Source organism: Protomyctophum parallelum, assembly GCF_964188405.1.
Source record: "Protomyctophum parallelum genome assembly, chromosome: 3".
NCBI classification, from domain to species: domain Eukaryota; kingdom Metazoa; phylum Chordata; class Actinopteri; order Myctophiformes; family Myctophidae; genus Protomyctophum; species Protomyctophum parallelum.
Window position 1 is genome coordinate 57,257,615 of NC_139698.1, and position 21,639 is coordinate 57,279,253.

A 21,639-nucleotide genomic window follows, 5' to 3' on the forward strand; every position below is an offset into this window, starting at 1 on the left:
GAGCAGAAGTGATTCCGATATGTGCTGTGACTTGAACCCAATAAATTGCAATTAAAAAAAAAGAATATTAAAGAGGGACATTTTTAAATAGCCGATAACAAGCACACAATGTGACAGCTACGAAGACAAAGTACTCTCATAAAAATATATATATACACACACTGAACTTTGTGTGAACAACCATAGGCACAACAAATGTATCTTAGGAAGGTGCAATTTGACCACACTAGTGCGAGAAGAGGGCAAAGGTATGTGTGTGTGTGTGTGTGTGTGTGTGTGTGTGTGTGTGTCTCACTAGTTTTTTTATCAGTTCGTTCATGTATCTTGATTGTTCAGAGAAAGAAGCTTTTCGCATGTTTTCCCTGTAGTAGCAAAGTTTTTTGTCTATTTCCAGTGGCTTTGAGACTGCGAAACGGTTTTCCATGCTGCAGCAACAGTCGTTTGGGACGGCTTGAATCCTGCATGATTCCTCGAGCTTTGATTGACACAGCGTTCATCATACAGGGCTTGGATGGGGGAGAGCACATCTGCTGAGTCCTGACGCGTCCGGCTACTTTAATATACTTCATCATACTAAAATAGCTGATCTACAAGCTCACAACGCACGCTCGAGGTCACACAACTCAGCAGTGTCTCCCTTTCTATGAAGATAAAAACCAACATGGAGGTTTTGGGTGAATGTGGTGTGGACTGTGTGAAGGAGCGTCATGGTGTCGTCAGACACATTGTAGAAGGACAGAGTACCTGCACTGTGGTCCAGGTACACTCCTACTCTGGAGGACACAGGGCCTGAGATGGGAGTTTTAAAGAAGTTGTGCATGATTCCGACATCTAGCAAAACATTATGATCTTGTTCTCCTTCATCGGCACACAATAAAGCCCACGACCGATCAATGGATCCAAATCCACTTACAATAGGCATCTCGTCTCTGCTGATATCTTTATATGAAACTGCTATTGTAACAACGAATCCACTCCACTTTACCTCAGAGTACCAGCATCCACTCAGACCCTCTCTACTCAGAACCTGACAACATCCAGTGAATCTCTCTGGGTGATCAGGGTGTGATTGTGGTTCGCTCATATGCGTTACTTTTCTGTTCCCTTTCGACAGAGACAGGAATTCATTTGCGGTGTTTGGATCCAGTGTGATTGGACGTGCATATTGTAAGAACTCAGCTCTTGTCTTGGGTTCTGGTGGTGTTGACAGTGAAACATCCATTCTGCTCACCGTCTCTGAGACATTTGTCCCTTCCTCTGTGAGACTGTCCTCTAGTTTGTCTCTCATATTGGACTCGGCCACAGTCTCATCTTCAACGTATCTCTGGTCGCTGAGATACACCCAGTCATCGTTGCTGACTGGTGTAGGTTCAAGAGAGCAGCAACGCTCTCGGACTTGGAATTGGAATTCCTCTGTGAATGAGAACTGCTCCAGGTCACACAACTCGGCAGTGTCTCCAGGTGACGAATAAAGCCAAAGTCCAGCATGGAGGTTTTGGGTGAACGTGGCGTGGACTGTGTGAAGGAGCGTCATGGTGTCGTCAGACACGCTGTAGAAGGACAGAGTACCTGCACTGTGGTCCAGGTACACTCCTACTCTGGAGGACACATGGCACACTGGGATGTCAGTTCCAATACCTCCGTGTATGAAACTATAACCTCGTTTGGTACATCCTAAAGACCACGATTTGTCATTGGATCCAAATCCACATTCACCATCACCTGTTCTGCTGATGTCTTCATGTGAGACGGCTATACGGCCACAGTATCCACTCAGCTCTACCTCCCAGTAACAGCGTCCAGTCAGAGCCTCTCTACTCAGAACCTGCCACACTCCAGTAAATCTCTCCGAGTGATCAGTATGTAATTGTGGTTTGTCCATCACTGTTACTTTTCTGTTCCCTTTAGACAAAGACAAGCATTGATTTGCGGTGTTTGGATCCAGTGTGATCGGACGTGAATATTGTAAGAACTCAGCTCTGGTCTTGGGTTCTGGTGCTGTTGACGGTAAAACATCCACTATGTTCACTGTCTCTGAGACATTTGTCCCTTCCTCTGTATAAATGTCCTCTAGTTCGTCAGCTATGATCTTCGGTTCTTGTCCTGTTGACAGTAAAACATCCACTCTGTTCACTGTCTCTGAGACATTTGCACCTTCCTCTGTAAGAATGTCCTCTAGTTTCTCCTTCATCTTAGACATGGCCACAGTCACATCTTCAAAGTATCTCAGAGGACGGACATTGCTGCTGACTGGGTGTGTAGATCCACTGATCGTTGAGAGGGAGGAGGTGTAACGCTGTAGAAAATGGATGTGATCTTCTGTGAGTGAGAGCTGCTCCAGCTCAGCATGTCTCCTCCTCAGTTCAGTGACCTCCTGCTCCACACGCCTCCTCAGTTCCTCAGCACGACTCACTTCACTTTTCTGCTGATCTCTGATCAGCTCCCTCACCTCAGATCGTCTTCTCTCCATGGAAGAGATGAGCTCAGTAAAGATGGCGTCACTGTCACCCACTGCTCTGTCAGCACAGTGGTTGATGGACTCCAACTCATGGTGAAGCACCTTCACGTCTTTCTCTCTCTCCTGGATTCTCTGCTGGATGTTCTGCTGACTCGTATGGAGCTCTTTCTGTCTCTCAGTCCGTTCTGCTGCAGCTGAGGTCGTATCGTGACCTTTGTGTTCTTCCACGGAGCACAGAGAACAGATACACTGCTGATCGGTCCGACAGAAGAGCTCACTCACCCTGTTGTGACTAGAGCATATGTTCTCCTGAAGCTCACCAGAGGCTTTGACCAGCTTGTGTTTCTTAAAGGCAGGAGACTGATAGTGAGGCTGGAGATGAGTGTCACAGTAAGAGACCAGACACTGAAGACAAGTCTTCACAGCTTTCAGTCTCCTCCCAGTGCAGACATCACAGGCCACATCTCCAGGTCCAGCGTAGAAGTGCTCAGGAGGTGCAGCTTGGAGTCCTGTTGAAAGATTGATTGACATGTATTTATGAATTTGATAAAAATGTATTTCATTTGTATGTGCCTGTACCCTCATATTTGGTAACCTAATTGAGCCAGCATGACTTGGTTGCCTAGTAACTATTGTTTTTGTTACTGCCTTACCACCATTCTGTGTTATATACCGTCACCTGCAGGAAAACGCTTTGGCATGGTGCTGGGCACGGGGGAGGACCTTCTTTGCCGAAATGTTTGATGAATTAATTAGATGAATTAATTAAGATTAATTTATATTATTGCTCTTGTATTGCTATTGGAGACACTAGGGGGGCACTAGGCAGACACTGGGGGAGGCACTGGGCAGACAATGGGGAGGCACTGGGGAGGCATTGCATGGGGAGGCACTGGGGGGGGTCACAATATTATTTTTCACAATATTTTAAACACAATTTTATTTTCCAGACAAATGACCGATTTAAGATTCTCATGATGCATCTCCCCCCAAGCTTTTCACATGTTTTATTTAATTAGGCTACATTACAAAAGTAGCATTACTTTTCATGTAAAATGACCTCATTTCTGTGGAACAACTACAGGTATAAACATGCTTTCTTGTTTGGAACCTAGCTCGAGTTAACAAACTTAAAAAAATCTTTCTTTGATGGAATCTTAGGATAGATGTAGACCTATTTGACAGTGCAGAAACAGAATTGCCTTCCTTGATGTATTAATAATGAGTATCAACGACCATCAACTGGGTACAGAGTAGACACATACAGCTCCCCTCTGCTAGCCGCAATTTGCAACTCTAGATTTTTTTTTTATTTTTTTTATAATGGGATGAATCTAGTTGCATTGACTCCCAACTCATCCAATTTGCGTTTGCGATCTGCTTGCCTTAAACAACGTTAAACTCACCAACATTGCAGCTGTAGTCCAAGCTTGAATTATCCTCTTTCAATATGCAGAGCTTGTTTTTCATAAAAATCCACCGTAGACATGAGCTACTTTCTGTCAAGAGTGCTGGAGTTTGGAAGCGCTCGTCGTAATTCACTGAATGGCCCTGCATGCCATCTGTTTCACATCTGCACATAATGCAGTAGGCAGCAGCGCAACCCCTTAATGAAAAACGAGCGCTTCCAAACTCCAACATTTCTACTTCTTGACAGAAAGTAGCTCATAACCTGTCTGATCCTTATGTTACACAAAATATATCCAAAGGTCAGAGATCTTTTTGTGCACAGCTGCATTCTGGGACCTTACCATTAGCTTTAGAAACGGGTAGATTCATTGGTACTCCTGAGGAGGACAGAGTGTGTCTAGTGTGTGATTTGAAAGAAATTGAAAATGAAATTATTTTTTTGTTTTACTGCCCTTTATATGAAGAGTTAAGACATGTATTGTTTTGTAAGATGACAACCATCTGTGCTGGCTTTTTCTGGTTGGAGGACTATGAGAAGCTGGAGTTTTGTTTTGGGAGGGGTATTTTTGCTTTGGCAGACTTTTTATGCAAATCGTGGGAAATGAGGCAGAATGTTTTGTTTGTGTAAAAATGTTTCTTTTACACAATGCAATATTGAAGCAATGTTATGGTGTGTCCTGTAAGTCCATGTGGGCTGGGCGCCTTTGGTGCATGACACAGAGATAAAGAAATCTATCTATCTATCTATCTATCTATCGGGGATTTTTAAGAAAAACAAGCTCGGCAGATTGAAAGAGGATAATTCAAGTTTGGACTACAGCTGCAATGTTGGTGAGTTTATAACGTTGTTTAAGACAAGCATATCGCAAACATAAATTGGATGAGTTGGGAGAGTTGCAAATTGCGGCTAACCCTCTGCAGGCCTCTACTACTGCTCTGGTCCATAGCCTTCTACTGCTTCGATTCTGCCCTGCAGTAAGGCTATGTGACTATCAGTATTAAATCTCAAATCGAAATCAGACAAGCCTTTCCTCTTTTGTGGAAATCTCACGAACGTTTGACCTACTCACCAATAAAAAGACGGGTTGTGTCAATAGAAAGCCTACTTTCCTTAGTGGACGCACTCTGAGCCCCCCACCACACGTATAAACGGTACTTTTTGGCCAAAAGGGGATTTAGTTTCCACCGGAAAAAAAATACCTTTAGTTACTCCGCTGCGCCCTCTACCGATATTGCCCATAGAACTGCCTCATAGAGAATATTTTTCCTCTGGTGAAAACAAATCCCTTTCTGGCCAAAAAGTACCGTTTATAGTGTGGTGGGGGGCTCAGAGTGCGTCCACTAAGGAAAGTAGGCTTTCTATTGACACAACCCGTCTTTTTATTGGTGAGTAGGTCAGAGAGGCTGGTCTGATTTGGATTTGAGATTTAATACTGATTAGAGCGGGCCGATCCGTCGGTCGCACCGATGTATCGGTCATTTTGGGCGCCGATGCCTGCCATTTTGTGACATCGGACATCGGTGTTTATTTAATCCGATGTCCCGATGTTTATAGTCAGTGACATGTTCTCTGTTTGACATGCACATGAACGTTGAAATGCATTTACACAAACTATCCAGCCGAGGGAGATAGGCTATAACGAGTCCACAGTCAACGAAGAAGCGCATGTTGCGGCCGCAACATGCGTTTCTTCGTTGACTCAATTCCTCTTCCTTGAGTCTGCACCGGTAAAGCCAAAAGGTGTGTATATTTATAATCCACAAATGTTTTTCTCATCAACCTCTCGATTATACTGACTGATGTTAAAGTTATCTATGACTAATGCCTTCCCAAGTTCCCAAAGAGAGTTCTATACTATATAATAAGCCGAGAAAAACGAGGCGGCATTTGTCGCATGGGACGGGGGAAAAGGCCCCGACCTCCTGGGCTCCGAGGGACTTCCAGGGGCAGAAAACAGAAAACATAATAAGCCCAATGAATCAATGATGCGCTGCGACGCGAGGCTTTCTTTGTGTGCACACTACAATTGTAATCGTCTAGGCAGGATACTTGTACAACGCCAAATAAATAGATATTAACAATTCAGTTTTGTATGAGACGTTAATTCCCCACGCTGTGTGTGCTGCGCAGTGCCACACCAACTTCTACAAACTTCAGCAGTTCGTTTAGCCAACTAAAACCCCGACATTTTGTTCAACGACAAATACAAAACGCAGCATAACCCTCAAATTACGAGAGATACCTGAAAGCAAATTCAAAGTTTGGCATGAAAGCAGCAGTCATTAGGCCTACTAGTGGCCTCTGTTCCTCCGACGGACGAGAAGAAAATGTAATCATCCCATTATTTGTGTAGCAAAACAATCATTTTCTGTTCGTTTGACGACGGTAGCTTAATCCAATCCAAATGGTATTTTTTCCCCCCAGTCAACAGCCATAAGAATACACTCATGACAGTTTGACGTGCCAAACTTGTGCACATAATGATCCGTGTTCACTCTGTTCAGCTGTTGTCTGCGCAGTGCGCACATAATTATATAAATTAATATCCCTCATTGAACGTCATGCTAACTGACTTCATGTTATTTTATGACACAAAGTCACAAACACGTTTTGCTATTCACTTATTGCACAGCCCATCCATGGCCTCATTCATACCAAGCAACAACTTAACATGAATAAAAAAATCACACCTGAGGGAAGTGAGTGCCCCTCACTTGCGGCTTGCGGCACACCAGCTTGCGGAGAATAAAATACAATTATTAATTTATTTGGGCAGGCACTGGGGAGGGACTGGGAAGACACTGGGGAGACACTGGGGAGGCACTGGGGAGACACTGGGGAGGCAGTGGGGAGGAAATCAGGGGCACACTGGGGAGGCACTGGGAAGACACTGCGGGGGAGGCTCTGGGCAGGCACTGGGGAGGCACTGGGGGGGCACTCAGGGGCACACTGGGGAGGCACTGGGCAGACACTGGGGAGGTACTGGACATTTCATATCACACACACACTAGGGCTGACCCAAAAAAATTGATTAATCGATGTTCAATCGATACGCACGGGAATCGATTTTTAAATTTTGAATCGAATAGTCATTAAAAAAAAGCGGACGCTTTTGGTCCGCGAGACGGCCCCGTTTGGTCCGCGAGCCATGCTCGCGCCTCGCAGCACCGCAACGCCTCCTCCCCTCTCGGCTCACTCGTGGTGGTAACAACAAGGAAGTCAACACACACACACACAGCAGCCTGCACTCATGCCGCCACAAAATAAAATTAAAGTGTGGTTGCATTTTAGAATATGCAAGGAGAACAAAGAACACATATGGGATGGCCCAAGTGGGGCGAAAAATCCGCGGCGAAAAATCCGCGGCGAATCACGCATGGGACAGGGGAAAAGGCCCCTGACCTCCTGGGCTCCAGGCGCGCTAATTTGAGCCGCGGTCATCCACACTTTTCTACCCCAAGAAAGATCCTCGTCGGAAGGGTCTCCAGGACTGGTGCTTTTTTTGGTGTTTTCACATCTGAGTTTCAATCGGAAGAGAAGCTTTGATTATAGGCTATATATATATTATTTTTTTGAGAGGTAATGCCTGTGTCAGGCAGTTGACTTGTTTTATTAAGCCTAATTATTTGTGCGTCACTGCTTTCATGAAGGCTGCAACAGTTGTTGCTTCAATGCTTATCGTTTTAAATAAATGAGACCAATCCAAGCATGCCTTTCTCTCCGCTATTGTTTAAGGTGCGCGCCTCGCATCGCGCACCTCGCACCCCCCCCCCCCGTTGGGTTTCGAAGCGTTGAAGATCGAAACTAATTTATATCGAAGCGTCGATCATCAAAAACGTAATCGAAGGTCAGCCCTAACACACACCATGATTCACTAGCCCCCTCAAAAAAAGCCTTATGTGCCAATGTCAATGTATTCTATTGTTAACCTAATAGAAAAAAACATATTTTTAAGTTTAGAAGTTTTTAAAATTTATTTATTTTTATTTTTATTAATGACTAAACATCGGTCCAAAACATCGGCATCGTATCGGCATTGGTGGTGTAGGTCTCTCCAAAATCGGCATCGGCATCGGACCCAAAAATATGGCATCGGTCGGGCTCTAATACTGATAGTCACATAGCCTTACTGCAGGGCAGAATTGAAGCAGTAGAAGGCTATGGACCAGAGCTATGATGGAATATGATTAAAGCTCACATTTCATATCGCGCATGCACACGCACACACACACACACACACACACACACACACACACACGCACACACACACGTGCAACATATTGTTTCCCCTCAAGATAGCCTGCTACACTGCCTTGTTAGCCTTTTATATTCTTGTAATGAAGCGTTCCATCTCTTTATTGGTTTATAAATTATATCTGACAGACAGTGAACTGTATATTTACACAAGAAACTTGTCTCACCGGTCTTCGTCTTCTTCAGGCTCTCCACCACCTCAGCCAACATGGTGTTTTTCTTCAGAACAGGTCTTGGGATGAAGCCGTGTCTGCATTGTGGACACGTGAACCTTCCTCTCTGGTCGTCCTGGTTCCAGAATCTCTCGATACACCTCCTGCAGTAGCTGTGTCCACAGGGAACAGTCACTGGATCCTTCAGTAGATCCAGACAGACAGAACAACTCAACTGTTCCTGGTCCAGTTGAACTCCCTGCTGCGCCATTTCAGTACGTCCGTCTGACTGACTGAAAGAGTTTAGTTTGGTTGCGTTTTCTTAGGCTTCGTACAGACATCAGACGAACCTTAGAGACTGAGTAATAGTGAGTATAATAAGAGACGAACATGCTCTGTGGCTGTGCTTGTGCTGTCCGTGTTTCATGGCCGCCTCATTTTCCAATGGAAGTCACAGTTGTGTGTGATGGGGGAGGGGGCCAATCAAAGCCACAGATATCACAGGACAAGGAAATGGGAGGTTCTTCTTGGTTGTGTGTGTGTGTGTGTGTGTGTGTGTGTGTGTGTGTGTGTGTGTGTGTGTGTGTGTGTGTGTGTGTGTGTGTGTGTGTGTGTGTGTGTGTGTGTGTGTGTGTGTGGCTGTGTGTGTGTGTGTGTGTGTGTGTGTGTGTGTGTGTGTGTGTGTGTGTGTGTGTGTGTGGGCGGGGGGGGGATTCAATGATCCACTAGTAAAAAAAAAAAACCCTGTGTTGAAACTTGAGTCAGTACTTTTGTTTTTCTGTTCAGTCTATGAAATAAAACCTAAATTAAAATTTGATGAACTTCTAAAGACAAAACACTGTTTTTCTCTCTCCAAATATGTCTATTAAAACTGAAATACAACCGAGAAAAGAGGGGGAAAGGAAAAAAGGAACACTGATCTGAGAACACACACACACACACACACACACACACACACACACACACACACACACACACACTAAACGGGCCAATGGCAGCTCACAGCACTAAACTCCGCCCCTGCACAAACTCACATTGTATCATACATAGTCACTAGCAGCACAGCTTACAACAAATACACACACACACACACACACACAGACACACACAGACACACACACACACACACACACACACACACACACACACACACACACACACACACGTAGGCCTACAGGACATTATAAGTCCTAGTTTGTGTGCATCTTTTCTGTGGTTGTTTGTTTCTGTATTGTTTGTTCAATCTTAAATGTAACAAAAATGAGGTTATATGTCTGAGCAGAAGTGATTCCGATAATATATGATGTGCTGTGACTTTAACCTAATGAATTGCATTAAAAAATATACAGTAGGCCTATAGCCTATTAATGAGGGACTTTTTTAAATAGTCGATATTACAAGCATACAATCTCTGTTGTGCTCCACAGTAGTGACAGATATGATTGAAGACAAAGTACTCTCATAAAACAATAGACATTTATTCAAGGTTGTACTTTATTCTTACATCATTATGTACATGTTTTCCCAAAGTAAAAAATATAAATCTATTTCCAGTAGCTTTGAGACTTCAAAACCGTTTTTCCATGCAGCAGAAACTCAAACAGTCTGCGGTTGGGATGGCTTGAATCCTTCATGATTCCCCAAGCTTTGATTGACACAGCTTTCATCGTACAGGGTTTGGATGGGGGGGGAGAGCACAGCTTTCATCGTAGGCTACAGGGTTTGGATGGGGGGGGGGGGTTTCAATGATCCACTGGTAAAAAAAAAAAACCCTGTTGAAACTTGAGTCAGTACTTTTGTTTTTCTGTTCAGTCTATGAAATAAAACCTAAATTAAAATTTGATGAACTCCTGAAGACAAAACACTGTTTTTCTCTCTCCAAATATGTCTATTAAAACTGAAATACAACCGAGAAAAGAGGGGGAAAGGAAAAAAGGAACACTGATCTGAGAACACACACACACACACACACAGGCTGTGGCTACACTGGCAGGCGTGAAAGCTTCAGTTGTCCGTCGCGTCAGGTCTCACTTTAAATCCTTCCGGGGCTTTGGGCGGTTCCTAGAGGAGACGCACACGGAAGCCTATTTAAACGCCTGTAGTCCTCTATTTCTTCGTTAGCGAAGTGGGCGTGAGAGGGACGTTTGAGTGACAAGATGTTGACACAGACAAAGGCGCATTCTAGTGTAGGCTCTATATGTTGCTGCCTTGCTACTTGGCTATGGTGTCAGTCGACAGTCGACTGGTTAACCTACGTGCCTTTGGAACGGGGGACCCGGGTACGCCTCCCGGCCGAGGATTTTTAAAACTAGTTTTGTTTTCGCCGACGACTTGCGGACGGACAACTTACATCTGACGCTCTCCTCCGCGCGGCGTCAGATGTAAGCTGCCGACAAGCGTGTGTCACCCGGCGGTGAGAAGGAGAAGGAGATTTTTGATTGATTTATTTAAATATTTATTAACAGTTTGGAGAATTACAATACATTTCAAGCACAAACTCAATACAAAGACTGTTAACTGTGAGTGGACGAACCAATTAAGCATTACACTTGTTTACAACAGGGTCCACTCCACATTGTTCAATTCATCAAAACATTAAAGACGTACAAATAGACACTTCTATATAGTTAAAGAACAGAACAGGAATTCATCATAAAACAGTGTTCCCTATGACCGGGAATCGAACCCGGGCCGCGGCGGTGAGAGCACCGCACCCTAACCACTAGACCACCACAAGAGATGGATAATGATGATGAGAAGGGCAGCACATGATGAAGAGAACGGGCTATTTTATAAAGTATAAAAAAAAGTTATTTTCAATGTCATGGATCAGGGTTACAGTAAATGACAATGTAATTCAGCCAGGGGTGCCATGGATGAAAAGATTACAGGGGTGATCTGAAGCAAACATGAGAACCAATGCTTTACTTTATTTCTTCAGACGATTTTTCAATGTTTTGTTAATAATTTGGACATAATGTTACTTCGAGCAGTTCGAGCTGCCCACTGCCCAGATGTCTTCCTGTATCCCTTGACATGGCTCCACAATTCCCTCCCAGGGGGCGTTTGACAGCGTGAAAGAAGACAACTACAAGTATAACTCCTCCCAGTGGACGGGCTGCAGGCTGCATTTGTTCCATTGGCTAGTGCCTATCACTGCCGGGTGACGCGCTTCATTTTCACGCTTGTGCGCGGCTTCCATTTGAGTCTGTCCGTCGCGTCCATTTGAGACTGTCCGTAGCGTCCGTCGGACGCGGAGGTGGAGCTTATTTTCCATCCACCAGCTGTCTAAAAAACCCACGAAGAAGAAAACTTGCGCTTCAAGTTCACGCCTGCTGACGGCTAGATGTGCTCACAGGGACACACACACACACACACACTAAACGGGCCAATGGCAGCTCACAGCACTAAACTCCGCCCCTGCACAAACTCACATTGTATGGAGTCTATGGACAGTTTGAAATAAAAGCTGATAGAGCAGAGCTCACAACAGCAGCAGAGACAGAAAATATCAGTAGAGCACACACACACACACACACACACACACACACACACACACACACACACACACACACACACACACACACGTAGGCCTACACTACAGGATATTATTAGTTCTAGTTTGTGTGCATCTTTTCTGTGGTTGTTTGTTTCTGTATTGTTTGTTCTTATCTTAAATGTAACAAAAATGAGGTTATATGTCTGAGCAGAAGTGATTCCGATAATATATGATGTGCTGTGACTTTAACCTAATGAATTGCATTAAAAATATATAGCCTACAGTATATTAATGAGGGACTTTTTTAAATACTCTCTGTTGTGCTCCACAGTAGTGACAGATATGAAGACAAAGTACTCTCATAAAACAATAGACATTTATTCAAGGTTCAAGGTTGTACTTTATTGTTACATCATTATGTACATGTTTTCCCAAAGTAAAAAATATAAATCTATTTCCAGTAGCTTTGAGACTTCAAAACCGTTTTTCCATGCAGCAGAAACTCAAACAGTCTGCGGTTGGGATGGCTTGAATCCTTCATGATTCCCCAAGCTTTGATTGACACAGCTTTCATCGTACAGGGTTTGGATGGGGGGGGAGAGCACAGCTTTCATCGTAGGCTACAGGGTTTGGATGGGGGGGGGGGGGGGGGGGGGGGGGGGAGAGCACATCTGCTGATGCGTCCGGCTGTCATCGTACAGGGTTTGGATGGGGGGGAGAGCACATCTGCTGATGCGTCCGGCTGTCCGCACAACCCTCTGCAATGCTTTGCCGTTTAGGTCGGCGCAGTTGCCATAGGCTACTCTACATTCTCATATTATAATTCTGCTAATATTATCATGTTGGTTACGGTTTATGACATTAAAAATGAATTAAAATAAAGAATCTGGAAAAATTTAATCGATATTTCACATAAAATTCCATAAAATGATGATGACATCACAAGACAAATGGTGCCAAGAGTGTGTATGAATATACAAGAGAATAAAATGATATTGTTAAAATAGATTATTAACCACTTTATGGCCCTATATATATTATATTATTATATTATACATCATGCAGCAGCTAAAATAGCTGATCTACGAGCTCACAAAGCAGGCTGAGAGAAAAACATCATTATAATGAAACTACATGCTGAGAGACGCAACAAAAGCAATGTAGAAGGTTGATAACATTTGACGCGTTTGAGTAATTCTACTCACACAACTCAGCGGTGTCTCCAGCTGAATGAAGGTAAAATCCAGTATGGAGGTTGTGTTGTGTGAACGTGGTGTGGAATATGTGAAGGAGCATCATGGTGTCGTCAAACACGCTGTAGAAGGACAGTGTACCTGCACTGTGGTCCAAGTACACTCCTACTCTGGAGGACACGGGGCCTGAATGGAGGTCATGTAACTGACCTCCCAGGTGGTAGCTTGGGATGTCAGTTACATGACCCCCATTCATGACTACTGATCTGTAAGTATAGCCTACTGGGAGGAGTCTGCTTTGGTAAACCGTATGGCCCACGAGGTAGCAGTGAATCCGAATCCAGATCCGTGAAAAGAATTAATCGACTTTACTCTGTTGATATCTTTATATGAAACTCCTATGTGAACATTGACTCCACTCCACTCTACCTCCCAGTACCGGCGTCCGGTCACACCCTCTCTACTCAGAACCTGCCAAGCTCCAGTGAATCTTTCTGGGTGATCTGGATGTGGCTGTGGTGGTGGGTCCCTAAATCGATTCAGCTTCACAAATGTTACCTTTCTGTTCCCTTTCGACACATACAGGTATGGATGTGCTGTGTTTGGATCCAGTGTGATTGGACGTGAATATTGTAAGAACTCAGCTCTGGTCTTGGGTTCTGGTGCTGTTGACAGTACTGCCTGTGCCTGGCCCATGCGAACCTTTTTTTTTTTCTTCTTTTTTAATTTTGTCACTATGCTCACTGCCTCTGAGACGTTTGCCCCTTCCTCTGTAAGAATGTCCTCTAGTTTGTCAGCTCTGGTCTTGGGTTCTGGTGGCGTTGACAGGAAAACATTAACTCTGTTCACTGTCTCTGAGACATTTGTCCCTTCCTCTGTATAAATGTCCTCAAGTTCGCCAGCTATGATCTTCGGTTCTTGTCCTGTTGACAGTAAAACATCCACTCTGTTCACTGTCTCTGAGACATTTGCCCATTCCACTGTAAGAATGTCCTCTAGTTTCTCCTTCATCTTAGACATGGCCACAGTCACATCTTCAAAGTATCTCAGAGGACGGACATTGCTGCTGACTGGGTGTGTAGATCCACTGATCGTTGAGAGGGAGGAGGTGTAACCCTGTAGAAAACGGATGTGATCCTCTGTGAGTGAGAGCTGCTCCAGCTCAGCATGTCTCCTCCTCAGTTCAGTGACCTCCTGCTCCACACACCTCCTCAGTTCTTCAGCACGACTCACTTCACTTTTCTGCTGGTCTCTGATCAGCTCCCTCACCTCAGATCGTCTTCTCTCCATGGAAGAGATGAGCTCAGTAAAGATGGTGTCACTGTCCTCCACTGCTCTGTCAGCACAGTGGTTGATGGACTCCAACTCCTGGTGAAGCACCTTCTCGTCTTTCTCTCTCTCCTGGATTCTCTGCTGGATGTTCTGCTGACTCGTATGGAGCTCTTTCTGTCTCTCAGTGCGTTCTGCTGCAGCTGAGGTCGTATCGTGACCTTTGTGTTCTTCCACGGAGCACAGAGAACAGATACACTGCTGATCGGTCCGACAGAAGAGCTCACTCACCCTGTTGTGACGAGAGCATATGTTCTCCTGAAGCTCACCAGAGGCTTTGACCAGCTTGTGTTTCTTAAAGGCAGGAGACTGATAATGAGGCTGGAGGTGAGTGTCACAGTAAGAGACCAGACACTGAAGACAAGTCTTCACAGCTTTCAGTCTCCTCCCAGTGCAGACATCACAGGCCACATCTCCAGGTCCAGCGTAGAAGTGCTCAGGAGGTGCAGCTTGGAGTCCTGTTGAAAGATTGATTGACATGTATTTATGAATTTGATAAAAATGTATTTCATTTGTATGTGCTTGTACCCTCATATTTGGTAACCTAATTGAGCCCTTTTCACCTGTACCCCCCCCCCCCTTCCCCTCTCACCTCCCACCCCCCTCTCTTCCTTTGTCCATGCTGTGAGAGGGGAGTTGCACCACTCGGTTCACACGGATGTGCTTTTTTTATAATGGGATTAATCTAGAGTTGCAATACCCTCCATTGACTCCCAACTCATCCAATTTGCGTTTGCGATCGGCTTGCCTTAAACAACGTTAAACCAACATTGCAGCTGTAGTACAAGCTTTAATTATCCTCTTTCAATCTGCCGAGCTTGTTTTTCATAAAAATCCACTGTTATGAGCTTTCTGTCAAGAAATGCTGTGCAAGTGACAATTTTTCTAAGTGCTGGAGTTTGGAAGCGCTCGTCGTAAGTCACTGAACGGCCCTGCATGCCATCTGTTTCGCATTTGCACATAATGCAGGAGGCAGCAGCGCGACCCACTAAAAAAAATGAGTGTTTCCAAAATTCAACATTTCTTCTTCTTGACAGAAAGTAGCTCGTAACATCTAAGGGGGATTTTTATGAAAAACAAGCTCGGCAGATTGAAAGAGGATAATTCAAGCTTGGACTACAGCTGCAATGTTGGTGAGTTTAACGTCGTTTTAAGACAAGCAGATCGCAAACGCAAATTGGATGAGTTGGGAGTCAATTATTGCAACTAGATTCGTCCCATTATTTTAAAAAATCTACCCCTCTGCAGGCCTCTACTACTGAAAGTACTCTCCAAAAGAACTTGAATATGATTAAAGCTCACATTTCGTATCACACACACCATGATTCACTAGCCCCCCTAAATTTTTTTTTTTCTCTTTTCACCAACTTTATTGGTTTATAAATTATATCTGACAGACAGACAGTGAACTGCATTTACACAAGAGAACTTGAATTAGTCTCACCGGTCTTCGTCTTCTTCAGGCTCTCCACCACCTCAGCTAGCCCCTTTCGGGACCCTACGTAAAACTTTTCTGATATTTTGTTGAGCTTTACGTTGGGTCCCTGCTCACTACTGTATTTTCGTATGGAAATTCCTATATGCGGAAGTGGAGATTCTCTCTAAAATAGGACCCGCGGCATGTGACGCCATTATTTTCCTTGAGTTATTCTGAATTCGGTAACTTTAAGTAGCTATACATCCAGCTGCGAATATCTCCTGTGGCGCGGAAGCCGTTAAGTATTTTTAATCTTTGTTTGACCGATTTGGTCGCTTTATTTCTTCTTGTTTGTTTACCGTTTATTGTACCGCCTCCCGGTGTGCGGTTGGCTTGTGAGGCTACGTCCCTGCCTCTGATCTGTTGTGTCATAGCTATAGCGCCACTAGCTAGCCAGATAGGCGGTACAATGAGGTGTCAATAAACAAGGAAGGAAAAGAAGAATCCAAGCTTCCAAATCGGGCAAACATATATTAAAAATACTTAACGGCTTCCGCGCCACAGGAGATATTCGCAGCGGCATGTATGGGTACTTATACTTTACATATTCAGAAAGCCTCATACTGAAGAATATCGTCAAAGAGCGCGGGGAGGCGGTAAACATGTAAACATGAGCCAGTAAATGTTTTAATCAGGTGGCATGGACGACGTGGAACAGGACCCAATGCACTGGGTCGAACAAATGTCAGAAACTTCAGTAGCATTTGGGTTCTGCTTGGAGGGCTACACCTCAGCCAACATGGTGTTTTTCTTCAGAACAGGTCTTGGGATGAAGCTGTGTCTGCATTGTGGACACGTGAACCTTCCTCTCTGATCGTCCTGGTTCCAGAATCTCTCGATACACCTCCTGCAGTAGCTGTGTCCACAGGGAACAGTCACTGGATCCTTCAGTAGATCCAGATAGACAGAACAACTCAACTGTTCCCGGTCCAGTTGAACTCCCTGCTGCGCCATTTCAGTACATCCGTCTGACTGACTGAAAGAGTTTAGTTTGGTTGCGTTTTCTTAGGCTTCGTACAGACATCAGACGAACCTTAGAGTATAAGAGACGAACATGCTCTGTGGCTGTGCTTGTGCTGTCCGTGTTTCATGGCCGCCTCATTTTCCAATGGAAGTCACAGTTGTGTGTGATGGGGGAGGGGGCCAATCAAAGCCACAGATATCACAGGACAAGGAATTTGGGAGGTTCTTCTTGGTTGTGTGTGTGTGTGTGTGTGTGTGGGGGGGGGGGGGGGGGGGGGGTTCAATGATCCACTGGTAAAAAAAAAACCCTGTTGAAACTTGAGTCAGTACTTTTGTTTTTCTAGTGTTCAGTCTATGAAATAAAACCTAAATTTAAATTTGATGAACCTCTAAAGACAAAACACTGTTTTTCTCTCTCCAAATATGTCTATTAAAACTGAAATACAACCGAGAAAAGGAAAAAAGGAACACTGATCTGATCTGAACACACACACACACACACACACACACACTAAACGGGCCAATGGCAGCTCACAGCACTAAACTCCGCCCCTGCACAAACTCACATTGTATGGACGTCATACATCGCGGTAGGCTATATTATTTTCCCTAGGATAGCTCAGGGAAGGAGCGCTCGTTTTACCACGCCGGCTACTAGTAGCGCCCCCGCCCTACTACTAAACTATCCTTACACCTGGGAAAAACTGAATCCATCCTCTTCGGATCAAATAGTAATCTCAGCAAGGCAGATGGCTTCTTGGTTAGAGTGGGTGACAATATTATCAGACGAAAAAAGATCAAATTACCTACCTAGGTTCCATCCTGGAGGCCAATCTTTCCGGTGATAAAATGGCCACCAACGTAATCAAAAAAGTCAATCAAAGAACAAGATTCCTTTACAGGATCTCCTCAATGGTCAGCAAAAACACCTTGAAGACCTTAACAGGAGCCCTCGTACAAGGTTTCTTTGACTATGCATCCACCTCTTGGTACCACAGCACCTCAAAGGCCCTTAAAACAAGGCTCCAGACCTCCCAAAACAAACTGGTCAGGCTCCTACTTCGCCTCACCCCCCGAACCCACCTCACCCCTGCCCACTTTGACAGGCTGGGATGGCTTAGGGTCGACGACAGAGTACAGCATCTTGCAATGGGTCTGGTCCACAAGATTCGATACACCACCAAGATACCCATGTACCTGTCTAAATACTTCCTTAATGTAAACGAAGTCCACACCCACAACACCAGAGGGAGTGCAACAAACCATGTACAACCCAGATTCGGCACAAACAAGGGACTAAATTATTTTCGCTCCTATGCCACCAAAATGTGGAACGCCCTACCAACAGTCATTAAGACATGTGAATCCCTTGACTCCTTCAAAACCGCTCTCAAAGGCTGCAATTCGAAACTGGCCTCTGTAAGATCTGAATCCCCCCCACCCCACCCCCCCCCTTTCCCCTCACTGTATATGTATCTTTTCCCTTTTTGCTTCCTATATGATGAATTCCTGTTCTGTTCTTTAGCTACATAGAAATGTCTATTTGTATGTCTCTAAATGTTTTGATGAATTGAACAATGTGGACCCTGTTGTAAACAAGTGTAATGCTTAATTGGGTCGTCCACTCACAGTTAACAGTCTTTGTATTGAGTTTGTGCTTAAAATGTACTGTAAATTCTACAAACTGTTAATACATATTTCAATCAATGTATACAATAAAATAAAAACATATATAGGCATATTTCCTAGTGCCATTTCACAAAGTTTCCATTGCTTGATGTTCTGTGTAAAGCACATGGAATTGCCTTGTTGAAATTATGTGTTATTTAGAACAAAAGGAGTCATGGAGAACATTGTCATAAAACATTATCAAAAACCTGACTGCTTAGTTGTGGCCCTATAAGAGAACAATGTAGCAATGGATATTGTTTGCTCTGCAGTTACATGTTGTGATTATATTTTATGCTGCAGTTTGTTATTGGTGATATATAGCTTTACAGCTGGATATGAATTAAAAACTGTAGACTCCAGTTTAATTCATATCCTCTGTAGGACAGAAACAAAGACACCACACGGACTCCATTGAGCGCCACTCTCTATATATCACATGAACAGTGGTAGCCGTTAGCCACCAACTGCCGTATTCATGTTTGAATACGGCCCCCTAAGATCTTCCACTGCTGGCCTGCTCGCTTTGCCTAAAAAGATGGCAACTAAAAAATACGGGAAGCAGCTTTTTGCTTCTACGGGCCGTCGGCATGGAACAAACTCCCACTGTACCTTCAACAGGCAGCCTCTGTAGACATTTTTAAAGCACAGCTCAAGACCCACTTCTACACCCTTGCTTTTAATTGATCTTTAATTTTTTTGTTATGTCCTCACTATTGCATTCAGCTTGTTTTTTTTTTAATGTTTATGCCTTGCTTTTCTTTCATTTTTCTCCATTGCTCTGTAAAGCACTTTGAGCTGCATTTCATGTCATGAAAGGTGCTATACATTTTAGAATTATTGTCTGGTACTTTGCTGGCTATTTTATTGTATTTGTATATGTATGCATTGACCTGAGCAAAACAAATTTCCCTTGTGTATAATAAAGACTCTCTCTCTGAAAGAAACCGTCTCTGGTCAGGAAAGGAACCTCCTTCATTGGGAGGAGCTGTTCAGCCACTAGCACTGATTGGAGGGGAGCTCGTACACACTCAGCCCTCGCTCTCATTCATTGGTGGGGCGCACAGCCGCACATAGACAGTAGCAGTAGAATGTGTGCTGTTGAACGTATAAAGGGTCTCGCGCGCCTCTCCACCAGGCACCAGCATATTTCTTTTATATTCAATTCCAGAAATAAACCTACACCAAAATGAGTGGCCGAGGAAAGACCGGAGGAAAGGTCAGGCAGAAGGCTAAGACCCGCTCATCCCGTGCCGGGCTCCAGTTCCCCGTGGGTCGTGTTCACAGGCTGCTGCGTAAAGGCAACTATGGCCAGAGAGTCGGAGCCGGAGCTCCAGTGTACCTCGCTGCGGTGCTCGAGTATCTGACCGCTGAGATCCTGGAGTTGGCTGGAAACGCTGCCCGCGACAACAAGAAGAGTCGTATCATCCCCCGTCACCTCCAGCTGGCCGTCCGCAACGACGAGGAGCTCAACAAACTGCTGGGTGGAGTGACCATCGCTCAGGGCGGTGTGCTGCCCAACATCCAGGCTGTTCTGCTGCCCAAGAAGACCGAGAAAGCCGCCAAGAAATAAATCTACTTCAAACTACAAACTCCAAAAAGGCTCTTTTAAGAGCCACCCACTGTTTCTATATAAAGAGTCACTTCTATTTATATAAGCAATACCTTCGTGATCTATTGAGCAATATGAATACATTATATAACCCTCGTTTTCAAACCTTATTTAATCACAGGCTTTGGGATTGCAAACTAGACCTGCTCACACACTTGTCTAGTTGCTTAGTTTGTTGCTTTAATTTACAATGCTAATACCGTCTCGATTTTACTTCCAAGTAAGTATGATTCAGTGCATAATACGTATTTAACTCTGATCAATTTGCCATGTATTTTATTTTATTTTTTACATGCTACTATTGTAGTGGAGCGAATATGAAATTATGACAAGCTTCATAACGTTGAACACCATTTATAGCAATCATTTTGTTGATTAATGCACAGTACTTTTAACAAGTTACATACCTAGTGTTAGCATTGCTATTCAGATCAGCGTCAGATTACTGACCTGGACTAACTGGATTAGCAGACAGTCTGTAAAGCACATTTGCGTTTAACCTACAGGCTCTGAAATGGCCATTTGCTTATAGTATTTGGATAAACCCTTTCTTGGAAAAGATGGGTGGTCCTTAAAAGGACCGTTGTGTTTAGAGCAGACAGAACAGTTTACTTGGAGCTGGTGTACTTGGTCACAGCCTTGGTGCCTTCAGACACGGCGTGCTTGGCCAGCTCACCGGGGAGCAGCAGGCGGACGGCGGTCTGAATCTCCCTGGATGTGATGGTGCGGCGCTTGTTGTAGTTAGCCAGTTTGGAGGCTTCACCGGCGATGCGCTCAAAGATGTCGTTGACGAAGGAGTTCATGATGCCCATGGCCTTGGAAGAGACGCCGGTGTCAGGGTGGACCTGCTTCAGGACCTTGTAGATGTAGATGGCATAGCTCTCTTTCCTGCCCTTTCTGCGCTTCTTGCCGCCCTTCGTGGCGGTCTTGGTGACTGCGCCCTTCTTGGAGCCCTTCTTGGGCGCTGGCTTTGCTACTTCAGGCATCGTGCTTGTATTCAATAGAAATTATAGAATAGTTCAGTTGCAGTGAAGAATGTGTAAGAGGACGATCTCGTACCACTATTTATACAGAGCCACTGCAAATGAAGCGTGGGACTCGATCCTAGCATATGATTGGCTGATCCTGCCACAAAGTGTCTTTGTTTTCTGTATTACGTTTTCCGCTCGTGTGCTCTATTGTCCCTGTAACATTGTGAGGGTCTAAATATACTAGCCCCTTTATACATTATTAATATGTATGGTAAATGTATAATTTGAAGCCCCTTTTTATCATAATGTGTTTATGACTGCTGTTGCTGCTATGACACCCACATTTCCCCATTATAAAGGTATATCTATATCTGCATATTAATTAATTTGCCACAATTTAAACTAACTTTACCTAACTATACAGGGAAACACTGTATTCTGAATATTGCAACGTAAGACAATGATAAACTGAGTGGGTGTCATGTCCAGGCCTCAGGTCCCACCTGACAGAAACCGGCCTGCTGAAACCAGGAACCGGATTAACTACTACATTAATTAACATGTTCTTTATTGGCACCATCATTCATCCAGAGAGAGTACAAGCTTTACCAGAAGTAATAGAAACTGTTGTGTTGTTTTGATAGTTGTTTTT

General features: G+C 44.3%; 4 protein-coding genes across 4 annotated transcripts; 1 reads left to right on the top strand and 3 right to left on the bottom strand.

Annotated features, from left to right (window-relative positions):
- Positions 1-403: 403 nt before the first annotated feature.
- Positions 404-8,613, bottom strand: LOC310856824 (tripartite motif-containing protein 16-like). Its single transcript, XM_083762316.1, has 3 exons — positions 8,291-8,613; positions 1,428-2,967; positions 404-1,265 (listed from the first exon to the last, which is right to left on the bottom strand). Exons 1-3 carry the CDS (start codon positions 8,544-8,546, stop codon positions 596-598), a joined length of 2,466 nt encoding a protein of 821 aa, XP_083618442.1. The 5' UTR covers positions 8,547-8,613; the 3' UTR covers positions 404-595.
- Positions 8,614-12,971: 4,358 nt separating this feature from the next.
- On the bottom strand, positions 12,972-16,830 carry LOC310856032 (tripartite motif-containing protein 16-like; the record flags this gene model as incomplete). The annotated part of the gene is given in 5 exon segments (XM_083761250.1): positions 12,972-13,273; positions 13,276-13,714; positions 13,922-14,754; positions 15,741-15,783; positions 16,503-16,830. Coding segments are annotated over 5 exon segments (1,842 nt in total). The 5' UTR covers positions 16,728-16,830.
- A 2,763-nt stretch (positions 16,831-19,593) lies between these two features.
- On the top strand, positions 19,594-19,977 carry LOC310855665 (histone H2A-like; the record flags this gene model as incomplete). Its single annotated transcript, XM_083760764.1, has 1 exon — positions 19,594-19,977. The coding sequence occupies one exon, from the start codon at positions 19,594-19,596 to the stop codon at positions 19,975-19,977; it is 384 nt and encodes a 127-aa protein (XP_083616890.1).
- Positions 19,978-20,624: 647 nt separating this feature from the next.
- Positions 20,625-21,002, bottom strand: LOC310855746 (histone H2B 1/2-like; the record flags this gene model as incomplete). Its single annotated transcript, XM_083760868.1, has 1 exon — positions 20,625-21,002. One exon carries the CDS (start codon positions 21,000-21,002, stop codon positions 20,625-20,627), a length of 378 nt encoding a protein of 125 aa, XP_083616994.1.
- Positions 21,003-21,639: the final 637 nt, after the last annotated feature.

Excerpts from the sequence above, each read along its gene's own strand:
- LOC310856824 (XM_083762316.1), bottom strand. The coding sequence starts at position 8,546 with ATGGCGCAGCAGGGAGTTCAACTGGACCAGGAACAGTTGAGTTGTTCT. Across the intron at positions 2,968-8,290 it reads CCTGAAGAAGACGAAGACCG|GACTCCAAGCTGCACCTCCT; the intron begins GTGAGACAAGTT and ends ATCTTTCAACAG. Across the intron at positions 1,266-1,427 it reads GAGTTGTGTGACCTGGAGCA|TCTCACAGAGGAAGGGACAA; the intron begins GTTCTCATTCAC and ends ACTAGAGGACAG.